Below are 17,160 nucleotides of genomic sequence, written 5' to 3'. Positions count from 1 at the left end.
ATAAATTCTGTGGACAAGACGTGATTTACTGTAAACCTTCCTATTTTCAAATAACATCACATTCTGATAACTACTAATAGGAAATGTTCAAATAAACAATGTTTAACACAAGCATTTTAAAGATGAAATACTTATACGAATCAACTTCTTAAATGTAATATGAATATTGTTTACATTTTTATTTTAGGAGTGAATACTTAAAATTGACAATAATCTATAGTATATTCTGTTTGACAGAAATTTGATATAAATAACGTTTGCTGTACTGCTTCCTAAAACGGAATGAAAACATGCAATTTTTATTTAAATGGCTATAAGATTAAAATATTCAAGAAAGCGTTAATCTGTTTTTTGTTATAAGTTGTATGCCGTTAGCTTTTTAAAGTTATAATTATATATCATTGTATTTTAATTGTTCTTCTTGTTACTAATAGTTTAATATCATAAATTATTGTGTTTTTGTTATAATCATATTTGATAGAGTTTTAGTAATAATTATATGCCATTGTTTGTGCGTTTTAATGATATTTTCTCGTTTTTTATATTCTTATGCATGTTATAAAAATTAAAATCACAAAAATACTGAACTTAGAGGAAAATCATTCGGAAAGTCCGTAATCACATGGGAAAATCAAATAACAAAATAACTAATAAGTCCATGTGTATTGTTATAAGCATATGTTATCTTACTTTTGATTAATATTTGAAGGACCAATGGTTTACAGCAGTTGTCTGGATCAAACGTTTAAACCGTTTATGCCTGTACCAAGTCAGGAAAATGACAGCTGTTATCCATTTGTGTGATGTGTTTGTGCTTTTTATTACGCCATTTGTGTAAAGAATCACCATTTATATAATTTCTTTGGAGTTCGGTATTTTTTAGATATTTTTTTTTACGTATAAGTGATAATAACATCATAGTACTATACTGATTTTTCAACAGATGCACATAACGACGAGTTAACAAAAATAACAAGCAGGTTTCATGAATTAAGACAGAAAACGCTATATGTTAACAAATTCCTTAAAACTTCAAGACACAAATTCTGTATATTGACAAAAAGCAAAATGTGAACTACAAAAAGTAAATATTAATTATACCCCAACATGTAGAGTATATAGTTAATATGCATGCAAATGAATATTTAAACGTTAATTTTACTGTTGCAAGAAAATACTTAAATTCAATAAAGAATTTCCTTTACTAAAACTGATGTCTTGATCGAAATGATGCCGAATAGATGAACACATACTCCAATAAAACAATTCTACCCTTATCATGTTTATACAGACGAATCTATTTTTCATATTTTTATATTTGGAAATGAAAAAGTTCAAAATGCTCCATATTTATATGAAATTTTCACAGTGTGAACATGTACGAAATATATCCCAGTGGTAAAAAGTAAGATCACAAAAATACTGAACTCTGAGAAAAATTCAAAACAGAAAGTCCCTTATTAAATTAAGAATTAAAATATTATATAAGCAAGTTTCCTGTACTTGACAAATCAGCCAACATCTTAATCGAATACACAATTATTTTGTTTGAGGAGACCAACTTGGATTAAACATGCAAATATATATATCAGTCAAATAAGAAAAGAAAGAAATTATATGCACTTAATTGATTTGTTTACGAATGGGAATTTTAGAACGGATATAAAATACCATAATTTTCTATTGCTTTATGTCACAGAACCTGTAGATCACTGTTATCAGCAATATAATGGGCGTTGATACATTTTTAATAAGTACCCCAATCTAAAGTCTATTTAAAGCTTAGTATTCCTGAGGATTAATATATCATAGACGAATTTCAATTATAAGATACTTTGTGTTGACAACGAACCGGATGTTAATAACATTTAAAAGGCCTCTCGAGTACGAAGAGATTTTATATTCATAACAATCCGGATGTAACTAACATTTATTGATCATGTTGATATCTAAATAAGGAAGTTTAAGTTAAAACTGACCTTGACATTAGAAGCAATGAACTATAATATTAGTATGAACAGATTTGTTTAATGGTTTAGACAAATTTACTAGCTCGACTACTTAGACAACGAAAAAACCAAGGCAACAAAGAATCTAAGGTATCAACCTATAAACTAAACATAAAGGCAATCTTTTCATAAAATATTAATTATGAGTGACAACGACTGAGACATTTTGTCTTTGAGACTAAAAAAAGACAATACAAACAAACATTTCATTATGTACTGCAATATATTTCGTTGAACGTATAAATATATGAACGGATTTATCAAGTTTTTACATCGCAGTAACAACACAGGATATAAAGATTGTCCAGAAAAATACCGAATATTGTTCTGTATATATAATTATGTCATGGAGGTAATTCATATACATTTATCTATCATTTATTAAAATATGTATTCAATTTATTATTCTTTTTAAGAAGCTTAAATGTTCGTAGTGGTGCTTGATTTTGATCTGTTTCTAGGTCTTTGGCGTCATACGATCCACATGATAAACAAAACATTACGCGTAGTTACACTTACCTTTAATAATTTCGAGGATGATAAATTAAGTAGTTAGTCAGATTTCTACTACACCAGCCTTTGTCGACTTCAGATGGATTTGGTTATTATTTAGATTTTTACTTGGACTCAACAGTTTGGGGTTTGTTCGTTCCTCGTAAAGGTAAATGTAAAAAAGCACCTTTACGTAATAATTATATGAAGGGCCGGATGGAGATGGGTGGCTTTTTTTAATTTGTGGTATAAGTAGAACATATAAATGAGGGTTTCTTTTTATATAGTGGTTGTCCCATTCTTTTATCTCAGTCTTATTTTATATCTTGAATATAATAAACCGTTTTATACCAATATGTCCAAGCTGATTTTTTATAAACATAAGTATATGTCTCACAGTATAAGTTTGTTTTTATTATTATACACTTTTGATTACATAGAAACGAAATATTTTATAACAACCACCATATTCCTGATTTGGTACAGGACATTTAAGAACAAATGGCGAGGACTGAGTATCAAGTGTATGTATGGTGGGTTGAACCTGGCTCTGTGGCTAGCCAAACCTCGCACTTTGTAGCAATGTTATTCATACTGCTAAAATGACAACATAACATGACAGGAATACAGTACAAATACATTTAAGAACACTCAGCATGCTCAGGACAGAGAAATACACGAATAAGCAATATAATAGTAGGTTTCGTCATATTAACCACAGAATAACCACGAATACCTTAAACAATTTAGGACAGTAAACAAAAACAGCATAAAAGAATTACGAACAGTGCGTCAAACATCAGTTTGACTTTCCTCATCAGTATTTTATCTAGTGTTGTAAAACATTATAAGATATAAAAGGCTTGAATATGGTATATTACAGATCAGCTGAGTTGCTATAATAGAGGATCTTGCAAAATCTTGATTTTTGTCGAGCCTAGGTGGTCGAGTGGTTAAGCGCGTCGGGCATAGTGCAAGACGCTTTTGTGCTATGATTTATCAGTAGTATGAGTTCGAATCCCAGCCAGTAAAGGATTAACATTTTTACGAGCTCATGCCTTGTCATTTGTTTATCTTTATTTTTTTTATACTTTGGATAACTGTTTTAGTATGTTATAAATCAAATAGGAGAATTTGAGTCTAATCCGTGTACATGAGCTTGACCATTAACGCCCCTTTTATACCAAATACATGACATAGGAGTTTAGATACTCATTGTCATAATTTTGAAAGTTTTTATTGACTAAAAACTGTTGAATAAAATTGAGAATGGAAATGGCGAATGTGTCAAAGAGACAAAAAACCCGACCAAAGAAAAAACCAACAGCAGAAGGTCACCAACAGGTCTTCAATGTAGCGAGAAATTCCCGCATCCGAAGGCGTCATTCAGCTGGCCCCTAAACAAATATATACCAGTTCAGTGATAATGAATGCCATACTAATTTCCAAATTGTACACAAGAAACTAAAATTAAAATAATACAAGACTAACAAAGGCCAGAGGCTCCTGACTTGGGACTGGCGCAAAAATGCAGCGGGGTTAAACATGTTTGTGTGATCTCAACCCTCCCCCTATACCTCTAGCCAATGTAGAAAAGTAAACGCATAACAATACGCACATTAAAATTCAGTTCAAGAGAAGTCCGAGTCTGATGTCAGAAGATGTAACCAAAGAAAATAAACAAAATGACAATAATACATAAATAACAACTTGTGTGGATTATTGCAGCAGTTTATGTAAATGTTGTGTTATATTACTTATACATTGTTTATTCTTAACCTTATACGTACAGTCAATAGTCAAAATAGGCAAAAATAAACATGATAGTAATTGTTTGGTGATGAAATTCTCAAAACAAAGTGTATATAATTTAACAAATGGTTCACAACAAAATAATAACACAATTAATATATTACATGAATAATGTGGTTAGTAACCTTACAACAAAAACATTAATTTCTAGAGTAGCATTTAACAGTATTGATTGACTGCTCAAATTGAGGGAAAGTATCTTAATATCACTAAAATAATATGTTGTTGAAATGCATTTTATTAGTAACTCACACATTATTTGTCATTAACTACTTAAATCAAACGTTTTAAGTAGTTTAAGAGGCGGCTCGGACCTTAAAATTGATAATTTAACTTTCTCGATTGGATAAATCCGATAATCCACTGGTACCAATGTTAGAATCTATATTTAACAAATGTTGGTATATAATAAAATGTAAAATGCAATGATTATGACACACTACTATAATTACAATTTTAGATATGTTTTTGACTGATAACTGAAATACTATAAAATCTGTAAAATGTCAGAAAAACTCTAACCAAGCCTCTTTACAAACCTTTATTCAATCGAATTCAAAATATTTCAAAGAATTATAATTATATAATGGTAACTTGTACAGGACCATAACCAGACACTGTCCAGAATACACAGATCATTGTATCGCCTTTTAACCCGGATTGCAGAATCTGTCACGACATACACAATGTAGTCACGATTGTAATCCGACTAGAAAAATCGGCCGAGTCTCAAACACTCTTGGTGCTTGGTCGACCTCACCAGACCATTCTCGAAGCGTAGAAATCTGTTACGAACGTATATGACTGCTTTCAGACAATTATAGGACATTCCAGATCATTGAGGATAGTAATCCGACTTTTTCACTTTTCTTATCTTATCGTTGTCTGATCTAAAACGCGTACGGGAGCCATAATCGGCACTATGTGAACGCCGCATTACATTTATCAAAGAAAGTTAAATGTATATGTATATACATTTTGATACGGAAAATAGTGTTTCAAAATATACACATTACATTTGCAGGTCGTGCATTCAGTGCCTGCACCAAAGTGTGCAATCGGAAGTGAATATTTTATTTGTACAAATGAAAAATGTTCAATGTGCCTGCAACAAAATATGCAATCGTAAGTGAAGAGTGTATTTACAAAAAAGACAAATTTACAATTTCAATGAAATTGAAGTTTCATATACAATAATTGATCTACCGAAGGTCGGTGTTTCTTCTTGAGCATTCCGGCCTCCTCCCGCAATAAAAACTGACCCCAAGAAAATAGCACAATAGTATGGAAAGTGAAGTTGAACACCAATTAATCAATCAATCATTTACAGTTTACCTTTGATATAGAGTACATTAAAACGATTCTTAAAATAAACACCAATAATCCATTACATGCATAAGATATAATTTGATTTTCATTAATTTAACAAGTGTTTTACGAATAAACCTTTTCGATATTGTATATTTGAACTCCTTATATTAATTAATTCGCTTTTGAAATATCGTTGATGATTTTTCCTGAGGTTATTAACAGCCCAGTAGTTTGCACTTCTGTGTTGACATGAAATTTATTGATATGGTCATATATACCAACTTCAATATACCAACTTCACCTGCAAGTGGGATATATTTCCCAACTTATTCGATATTCAAAAGCTTGCAGCTCCTACTCAAACTTTGTAAAACGTCATCAGTGTCTGAGTAGAAAGTTAATGAAACAGGGGTATGTTAAAGAACGTCTCGTCCTTAAAAGTTCATCGGAAGATATACCAAGACCTTGTTGATAAAGATTCCGTATCAACTTCTCAAATAATACACGATGGTCTTGATGTATAGATTCTCCGTACTGATGTTGTTTATCATCTTAACAACATGTTTTATTGTTCTTTCCTTTGTTTTTGTTCTATTATCAAGATTACTTTTACTGTTGAATGGTTATGTGATATCTGTTTGACGTGGCTCGATACTTATACATCACGTCAATGTGTTTGTATTGGCTTTCATTTTTTGGTGATTAGTTTTGTATATGTGACTCTTTGTATTTCTTTTGTTCTTATAACGTGACTCTGTACTTAAAAAGATCCCGTCAGTATGATATTGGTCTATAATATGTCATTATGATATATTTCTATTATGAATTACTACACATGTTGAACCACAAACGTCAAAATCATTCAATCGCGTAGTGGAATTAACTATTTTTGGATTCTCATAAATTCTATCTATAACTTTTGGACTAGTTTGAATCTCGGTCTATTTCTGTAATTAATTCTTACATACTTTTGATTTTTTAACCTTGTATGCTTACATTGCCTATGTAAATTTAAAAAAAATGTTTGTATGCACATTGAACGACAAATTTATGTGACGTTTAATTTTTTTCTGACGTCAGACACTCAAATCAATCAATGTGTTCGTATATAGTAGATGTTTTTGTGTCCTGTTAAATTGTCCCTTTTAAAATTGTGATACGATGATGACTGATGTACCCATATTTTGACTATTTTAATAATTGTGACTGTTTATTTAACGCATCAATGTAAATGAAACGGAATTTGATGAAACTGTTATTAAAGTGAGAGGGTTAGCGCTATAGAACAAGGTTTAATCCACAATTTTCTACATTTGAAAATACCTGTACCAAGTCAGGAATATGACAGTTCTTGTCCATTCGTTTTTGATGCGTTTTGTTATTTGATTTTGACATGTGATTATAGACTTTCCAAATTGATTTCCTCTGAGTTCAGTATTTTTGTGATATTACTTTTTGTAGATTCACGGTTTATAACAATTAGAACTTTCGAAATACTACGGCCGTTTTACCCCTGGAATTTATTATACCTTAGCTGTATTTGACTAATCCTTTCGGAATGTTGGGTTCAAAATGCTTACAACTTCCTACTTTATTTGACCTTTTTCGATTGTCACTGATGAGTCAACTTTAAATAAAAAAGACTTTTTGACTCATTTATAGTGCAATTTGCTATATTTTTCTAGTATGTTGAAAATATGAATTTTCATTTTCAAAAATAACATTCTCAAATTAACATGCGATTATCACGTGACACTCAAAATCTATTTATAACCGTGAAAACAGAAAACTCGAAAGTGCTTACGTGTAGACAGTGTTGTTGTTTTTAAGTATTGTTTTCTATGGATTGCTTATGTACCAAAGTAATAGAAAAGTGTCTCTCGCCTCTTTGAATGAAAAGAGATTTTCGACTGAAATGGGCCAAAAATACTATGACCTTCAGATATTATAACGTCTGATACTCAAACGGTATAAACAACATGAACCGAGTAGCAGTTTTCGAAAAAATAATGATATTCAGCTTTCTGTACGTTAATTTGACGCGAAAATTCATCATTTCTATACGCTAGCACAGTTAACGTGTTTCATAAGTTTTCGGGTCCGACATTTTCCTCAAATGCACAAGCGACTTTCAAAGGGAAATAATTCTGTAAACAGAAATAAAAATTTCACACATCGACAAAATGCTGCTGATCTCTATCAATTGATTCAATTAAAGAAACAAATTGTTTAAATATTTTACTCGGAGAATTGATCAGAATGATTATTACAGATCATGACATCTCGGCTTGGGGTATGAAGCCCCCTATTCTTTCTTATTTTACGACTTCGCACACTGTAGCTTTATCCACCAATAAAACATGACCACCATGTAATCTCACATCAGTGCAGAAAGCGTTGAATAGTGTTTTCTATTTTGTCAGATGTCGCCTCTTATCTCATGTTTGGGTTTAAAAATCATACATATCATTCGGTTGTTGGTCACAGTGGCAATCACACCATATATAATGACAACTTGGAATATTCAATTCCCTGCTTTATTTTTTTCTCAATATATTTACCACATTCTAATAAAACAAAATGTTTTAACATGTAGAAGAAAAATAGCAGCTGATCTCATAAAAAAACCTCATGATGTTCTTACTGTAATTTGTATGGGACTATTTAATCAATGCATACCAAATATGATAGTCCAAGAGCAAATGAAAATGTAAATAATATTTCAAATCCTTTAACCTTAACAAAGAAATATATCAACAAAGAAAAACAAAATAGCAAAGAGACAAAGCACATTAGCAATACACATCATAGATAGAGAGTCAAAAATAGGGGTACAGCAGTCAACATTGTGTTTTAATCTTATTCACTATAAAACAAACAACTATATGACTGTCTAACTAAATCGTACTGTCGTGTTAATTTGACTCAATTTGTAATAATTTTCTGTAACTCAGTGTTTACTTTTTTTGTGTTATATCTCGTGTCACTTTTTCAATACCTTTGATTACAATACAGATTCAAACATGTATTTAGTATGGCGATAAGTTTTAACTTTTTTACTCATACTGTAAACAGCAAATTTATTAGTTTTGTGAATATGTTTACTTCCGTTATAACAACACAATTATTATACATGTATTTAAATTTATCTGTGTACGTTATTTTATTAAGCGCAATTTTGTCCCAGGTAAGAGTTGTCTTTTTGACATTGTTCCTACATCTTTTTCTATTAATATTGCATTTGCATTGTGTCATTGATCAATCTTAATCGTTCAGCTATGTCTACTTGTTTTTCTTTAAATGTATTTTTAGTCAAGTTAAGCCATTTCAATTTATATTTTAGAGTGTTTGATTTATACTTATGCCATGGGTTAGGGGAACAAAGGCGCTCTGTTAAAAACATTGAAAACTGCTGCATTGTTGTGCACTTGTCTCAAGTTAGGAGCATGTTGTTAATTGATTGTTATTTGTTGGTTAGGTTCATGAGTGTTTCTCTAGTATCTACTATAAGTGTAAGTCATTTAAGGGCTCGCTGTAGCTTGCTATTCGATGTTAGCCAAGGATCCATGTCAAAGCCCATACTTTGGTCCACAACTGTTTACATTTTATACTTTGGGACCAATATGGAGAGTTGTCTCATTGGCATTCAAACCATATCGTATTTAACATAAACAAGACCATCATATATCATTTGTGAAGTTGATAAGGAATATTTATTCTGTGTGTCCTCGCAACAAAACTGATTGGTAGCCAATACACAGTTGGGCATTGTTTAATTTTAAACAGATGTTTATATTGAATTTATTTGGTTTTTTTTAAGAATCTTTAATTTAACCTGCTAAACCAAACATAAAAGAATTAAACTTTGAATAGAGGCTAGTTTGTTTCCCTCTATGGTTACGAGTTTTAGGTTTTATGAGTAGAAAACACTGGACTTTTCACCTTTTATATCACATGAAGTTGTTATTTCGACGCACATGTATCCCTATGGTAGAAGGCAAATATTCATAATCGGATGATGAACTGTCAATGATTTTAGAAAAAAGTATCGTACCTTTCTAAAAGAAAAGTTCATCGGATGATACCATGACCTTGTTGATAAAAACTTCACAAATAATACATGATGGTCTTGGAGTATAGGTTCTTAGTACTGCCATTGTTTATAATTTTAATTACATATTATAGTGTTCTTGTATTTGTCTTCGTAAATTATTAACATTTACAGGTTTAGTAGTATCCTTTTGGCGAGGCTCGGTACATATGCATCCATCCAATGTGTTGTTGTGCTGTTGTGCTGTTGTCACTTTTTGTATTGTCGTCTTACATTCTTACATTTTTGCTTAGGGGCCATTTTGTTTTTCTTTGATCAAATATTTGTTTGATTTTATATTGATTAAGATTATAACACAATGTGGACTGTTTTACTCCATTTTACGCATTTTTACCTACTTTGTGTGTTTTTTTTTGTTCACACATTGTTCATGTTGTTGTCAATATGTTGGAATTTTATGCAACTGTCATAAAATGAGAGGTTTATCTAGCTATAAAACCAGGTTTAATCCACTGTTTTCTACATAAGGAATTTGCTGTACCAAGGAATATGACAGTTGTTTTCCGTTCGTTTAATGTGTTTGAACTTTTCATTTTGCAATGTGATAGTGGAATTTCTGTGGAGATCTGTTTATTTGTTATTTTACTTTTTGGGTTATTTTGTCAGATCATTTGTTATAATTACAAATTAAAATTAGTATAAGGACGGAAAAGAGAAATAGAAAGTATAAGGAAGTTAAATATAAACCTTGTTATTGTATTCTATGAAACCGATACTGAGAAAACTCGGTCATAATATATTGTCTTGAGTGATGTGCGCTGGTCAATAACAATAATAAAACATACATCATTAATTGTGTGCAAAGGAAAATTTGACATCGGAAAAAACAAGAATAAAACAAACGTGTCCGTTTAACAAGTTAGGGAAAAACATTTTCAGATGGTGATATTCTTATAACTGTTATTCAAATCAAATACATTTTAATAAAAATTAACGTTTATATTGATTAAAAGCAAGAGATTGATTTTATGCATTGTTGAACAGCAGCGAAATATTGAGGACGCTTTTATGTGACTACGATGGCAAAAAAAGTCGAAAACGTTGACAAATGGTAACATTTGAACATGATTGTGAGTTTGATCTTTTATTTTAGCAAAATTTTTTTTTTTCAATTGCCGATGTAGTATTTTCTGGTATAAAACCAATAGACTAAGTTTAAAACAGGTGGTAAAATGCCATTAAGAGTAAAGTAATCCTTTGAAAATATGCTTTTACAAATGCAATGAATTTATGTTTAAAGATATACTTGATAGTATGGCCATTTGAACTACCATTGTGTTAGACATAACTGAATAATTCGTATCTAAAAATTAATTCATATTGATGTTAACTTATATATAAAAAAAAGAGAAGATTTGGTTTGATTGCCAATGAGACAACTCTTCATAAGAGACCAAATGACACAGAAACTAATACATTTAGGTAACCGTCCGATCTTTAACAATGAGCAAAGCCCATACCGCATAGTCAGCTCTAAAAGGCCCCGAAATGACAATGTAAAACAATTAAAACGAGAAAACAAAACGGCTTAATTCATGTACAAAAAATGAACCATACAATATATTTAGAGGTCATCATACTTTTAGTTGTTAGTTTGTTGGTTTAGTTACGAATAATGTGAATTTATTATAATGACTGTGATATCTTTATTGGAAATTGCATCTTAATTTTGATTACATTCAACTCATATTTTACATTATGCATATAGTAAGGTGACGTTAAATAAAAATAAAAAAGGAGATAAAACCCAACTGTATTTGTAACTATAAGTCACGGTCTACAACAAAAAGTAAAATCGGTACCGCAAAATTAGTCAATGCTTAATTAACAATTTAAAAAGGTAACTTAAAAACACAATGTAATTATATGTAAGTAACAGGTACAAGTAGTTCAGATAGCAAATTAAGAAACAATGAATTAACTTTACATTCGATTCAACTTAAATTACAGACTAAATTTTGGCACAATATTTTTCTATATTGATACATGATTGTTTTCATTCTAATCTTATTAAATCTAATCCTTACTTCAACTTGATTTAATTGTGGTTGTTTTGACCAACTTATATAAATGATTATGTTCAACATAATATAGTTTTCTCGTATACATTGATATTAACTCACAAATATAAGATATTCGTATAAAATTTAGGGGATGCGGTATGATTTATAATGAGACAATTACCAATCAGATACTTAACTTTTATGGGATGTTATAAACTATAAGTCACATTCGACCTTCAACATTGACAAAGGGAATACCGTACGTATAACTATGTATAAAATGTATCGCCATGATGAATTATTAATCTATTCATACGAGAAAACAAACGGCCTGGTGAATACTTATTATATATATATATAATAGACAATAAACGCAAATCAAATAAGGACAACAGTAACTTACTTCAACCAATGAATTTTTTTTAACTGACATGGACTAGGCACAATCAGTAAACGTTCAACAGATCACATTAAAAGACTAAAAAATTCAATAAAGGCCATACAATCAGACAAAATAGTGGTTATTTGTGACAAGTTAATTATTAGTTTTTTATTGTTTGTATTTTCTGAATCTCCAAGGCCAATTTTCGTTTTACATGAATGGAATGATAAAGTTGGGTCGTTTTTAGATCATACACTTATATTTTGGTCTTCAGATATGTAGATTCCATTTAGTTTGAGATTATTGAGGTAATTATTTATATCGTATTTACATTCATTTTACCGATATAAGCAACGTACATGTATAACGACAGTCTTTATGTTTGTCCAAAACATCTCATCAATAGACAACCAAGACAACGTATGATCTTTAAAACAATGGAAAGACAACCATTGGTATTAAAGGATAAAACAAGATCCAACTCCTCCAATACAACCAACAGTTTGTAATTAAGACAAGAATAAAACAATATTGTGTTACACATAATAAGTAGTAAGAAATTGTATTTGCTTTATCTATTTCAGGTTTACAAGATGAGTCAAACGGACAGAGAACTGTCTCTTAAGATTTACCCGCATTTATGTAATATATTTGGGACTGAGGAAGTTGTGAAAACAAGAAGAAAGCTATTGTGTGCATATGACAGTGTTCTTCGAATTCTAAACTTCACAGTTATAAGCAGTGGGAGTAAAGCAGAAGGTTTAGACCTTAACGGAAGTGATTATGATCAAATGTTTATTCATCATCTTTTCCAGGTTTATGAAAATAAGGAAAACGTGTCATCCTCCGCAAAAAATACACCTATAGTAATGGACATCAGTGACACAAACCCAGGATTTACGAAGCTAAAGCTGTATGAGCAACGACACATGTATCATATAAACCAGTGGAGAGAGACTGTTAATGGAGAAACATACATTTCAAGTAAATTATTTCGGGAGCACGGTTTGCGAAGTAGTATGATAATTCATGGACCATGTCAATCTTTCCCGGGTGATATTTATGATTTGGCATTTTGTTTGAGGTGTAAGGAATGGGTAACACCTGCTCATCAATGGGTTTTCAGATCCAGATCAACCTGGCCAGATCATGGGTTGGTTATGTCTGTTATAAAGGAAGGCGTTTTATTTGTGCCCATTGGTTGTAAAGGATCATTGGATGAAGATTTAGAATGGCGAATATCATTTTCTATGGCAGAGAAGCAACTTATTTTTTCATTTTCTCATACTCAGTTATTATGTTACGCCTTACTGAAGATAATTTTGAAAGACATCATAAAGGGAAAACATGGTGATCTGATTTGTTCTTATTTTCTTAAAACTATATTATTCTGGGTATTTGAAGAATCAAGACCTTCTGATTGGCATCCTGGTAATATAATTCCTTGTTTTATCAACTGTCTGAAACGGCTGATTTACTGTGTTCAATATAAAACCTGTCCTCATTATTTTATTCCAGAAAACAACTTTTTCGAAAGCAGATTTACTAATTATCAACATAAATGTTTACTTAATACATTACATGATATATACAATTCATTATGGCCCTTCATTTTCCATACGGATACATTTCAAGGGTTCATTAAAGAGCAAATAAATTCGTCATTCCCTTATTTGACAGCATCTTCAATTTCATGCTTATCAATGACATCATTTTGGTTTCTTTTTTTGAGATCTACAAGCATCACTTCTATTATCAATATAAACGATAAAGAACTATCTACACACATGATGTCTCTGTTTGCCATCAATTTGATGCAATCATCAGTTGAACTCAACTTTGAAGCAAGTAACAATTTAGTGTACTATCAATACCAGATACAATTAAAATGCTTTAAGGCAGGGCTATATTTCGATGCTATTTCCACTTGGTCATTGCTTGCATCGTTATTTTATAAACAAAAGAGATTTCACGAATGTAAATATATTATTAACTATACTTTGTCAAAATGTACTCCCGATAAAATTGTGTTACCTTGTAATAGTTTGCCGGAACAGACTTATTTCCAGAAAGTCAAAGAAGCAGTCGGAATGTTGTTAACATGCAAACATTTAATCATTGGTATGTTGCTGTTTAAAAGACCTTATTATTTATTGCCAGTAGAATTGTTCCCATTAATTCAACATAGATTTTCAAAGTACGCATTCAGAATCCCTGCTGTGGTGTATTTAAATATGTTATCGTTTTTGTGTGTATATCATATTGGAGATAACAGAGGCAAACTAAATGCACTGAGGGATCTAGAACTTACTATTCGAGAAAGATACTTTATTTTACCTTGCGACAAGGAAATGGTAATTCAGTGTTTCCAAATTGTTAAAAGTATGATGTAATTGTAAAACAATAAACACCTTAATCTGTATTATTCAACAAAAACAATGGAGAGATCCAATAATGTCTTTTTAATGTTAACAAATTTCCGACAACCATTTAAGATGGCATTGAAATAACCATTATACTAAAATGTATTGTACCGTTTGCGCAATACACTAGTTATAGTTAGTAGATAAGTTTATATATGACACAAAACAAAACATAGATGTGTATTCTTTTCGAAATTATCAAATGCAACCTATAACTGTTACTGCAATTTGTATTTTAAAAATAGAGTGACCTATTTAAGCAGGAACTTCTTTCTACTCCTGTTTCTGGTTGGTGTTTGGTGCTCAATCTTTGAGTTTCTTTGTTGTGTGCTGTTAGTGTTGCTTGTATCGGCGATTTTCTATTTAATTTCTGTGTGACCGGGGTTATCATGTTATATTTAATTTCACCTTGGTATCTGTTGTCTCTTATCAGCATTACTATTTTGTGAAAAGATGTTAAATATTACCAGCCGCGGTTACTTATTGTTTTGTACATATACATGTTTATTGAATTCGTATTTGTTATAGCCAATTAGGCAGAACTTTAGTAACAGTATTGTGTGATCGAACTTTCCAATTGCCGCAAGTTTATTGTTTCTATATTTTTCTTCCGGTTTATATAATCCATTCATCCAATTTTGACTCTTTAAAATTCAAGAGTCTATCCTAAATTGAGGTAAATTAAATGGCCTTCCAAATACTTTTCGATCACTAACATCACTGAAGAGACATTAATTGTCGAAATTCGGATATGGTTTTAAAAAATTTAGCACCTCATGTTGTAGTTTACCATCTTTGCCTCAAGTTTATTGTTTTCTACTTGGTATTTAGATTAATAGAGACATTCATTGTGTTACATCTTGTGATCATTTTATTTGGCAATCATCAATGGCCGTCAGCAGGGTTTAAGAACATCAGTTGTTCAACCTGTTAGTCAAATGCGTTTTGTTGAAATATATTGTTTCACTCTTCTGGTCTATTGAAAAATTTGACAATTTGAATATACCACAACTGTTTTATAACAGCTGTAACTGATTTATAATACCGAACATATATTGGCCTCACTGTTGGTGAAATTTTAAGTTATTAACCGAACGATGAATAATTAGTTTCTTCACCGAAGATGGAACAGCTTGTCAAAGTTGTTCATTGGTCCTGTAAAATTGAGAATATCCACGTCATATGATCTTTCATTAATTAGTAGATATATTACTAGTAAATGATACTGTGAAGTATAATCTTATAAACAAGTGCATCTGGTGCAGTACAAAGTCATTAAAAAAACATGTTAAAATATAAGATCTATAATATATATGTATTATATAAAATTATGTATAAATTGTTCTGAAACATATTTTTTGATACAATTGTTTGAATATTGAATTAATGAAATTATTATCTTTTTATTAAAATACGAATGTTAAATAAGATACAAGGTTTTGGTTAGTTCTTTCATCTGTTTTTTATGAGAAGACAAAAAAGTTTGCTGTCTATTACCAATGTTATTTCAACTGATCGGGGGTGGGGGGGAGCTTACGTTTTCATTTGCATAAGGACAGTCTATTTGAGGATGTGTGTGATAAGGATGATTGTCGTTATAATTGTTCATAATTTCTAATCACCTATTAGTGTCATTAAAGGAATTTACAAAACAATGACTGCACACTTCATTGATGAGTTTATACTAAAACACCTATATATAGATGGACTGGTCTATTATGAACGAACCGGTTAAACTCCGCCCAATCAAGTGAAATAAATCGAGTAATACCAGAGCTAAAAAAGGTCCGTTCAACATAAAACTAAACTCTCTTCTCAAGATGACATTTCGTGAAGACTCAGTTTAATTCATGTGCACCAATTTGACGTCAGTAAACCCTTAATGGCATATGCTATTTTTGTAAAAAAAAATTATTTCAAAATATATATTGTAAAATATGCGAAGACATTAATTTTTAAAATTCAGAATGTTGAGATAAATCGATAATGTTACGTAAATTCACTATAAATTCAGAATGTTTAGAAATATGTTCAAAGGTAATTAAAATTATACGAATCTGTTGAGGAAAGTTTAGAATCTTTTCTCAATTAGAACAGAGGAATTGAGAATGTTTATTATATTCCGGTCAGACAAATGTTAGATATTTATACTTTGCCGATTTTAAAGACAAAATTCAGACTAAATCAGGCAAAAAGTAGTCGTTTCAAAATGTGGTATATTCATGTTAACGAGGCCATTTCAAGGTACTAGTAATCCATGGGTGGTGACTGAAACATGTGCAGTAAATCAAATAAAACAAAATCTACTTTATATAGTATTCTTTTCATTTCTTGCTCTTTTTCTACTTAATTTATATCTTTAAAATACATGAAGCATTATATATAAATTCACATAGCTTTTAATACAATGTCAGATAGTTATAAGTACAAATGTAAGTTAATTTTAACAATACCTAATTTTGATTTGTTCGCCTAACTAATTTATGACGAACATTTAAAAATTTTCTGGTACAAAATAATTCATGCTTTTAAAAAAAATTATAGTAGAAAAAATTTAGATAAGAAGTCAAGGGAAAAGGGCAAACAAATCAAAACACGTATGAAATGTAAGAAAGAA

At 30.5% G+C, this 17,160-nt stretch overlaps 2 protein-coding genes across 2 annotated transcripts in view; one reads left to right on the top strand and one right to left on the bottom strand.

Moving 5' to 3' along the window:
- Positions 1 to 17,160, bottom strand: part of LOC134694732 (uncharacterized) — a 68,614-nt gene that overhangs the window by 42,000 nt on the left and 9,454 nt on the right. The gene's annotated exons all lie outside the window — the stretch shown is intronic.
- Positions 12,713 to 15,802, top strand: LOC134694730 (uncharacterized). Its single transcript, XM_063555777.1, has one exon. The coding sequence runs from the start codon at positions 12,714 to 12,716 to the stop codon at positions 14,511 to 14,513; it is 1,800 nt and encodes a 599-aa protein (XP_063411847.1). The 5' UTR covers position 12,713; the 3' UTR covers positions 14,514 to 15,802.

This window comes from Mytilus trossulus, chromosome 13 (assembly GCF_036588685.1).
Source record: "Mytilus trossulus isolate FHL-02 chromosome 13, PNRI_Mtr1.1.1.hap1, whole genome shotgun sequence".
Lineage (NCBI taxonomy): Eukaryota > Metazoa > Mollusca > Bivalvia > Mytilida > Mytilidae > Mytilus > Mytilus trossulus.
This window is presented reverse-complemented; position numbering and strand designations above follow the sequence as displayed.

Bases quoted from the DNA above. Each gene is read 5' to 3' on its own strand.
- LOC134694730 (XM_063555777.1), top strand. From the start codon at position 12,714: ATGAGTCAAACGGACAGAGAACTGTCTCTTAAGATTTACCCGCATTTA.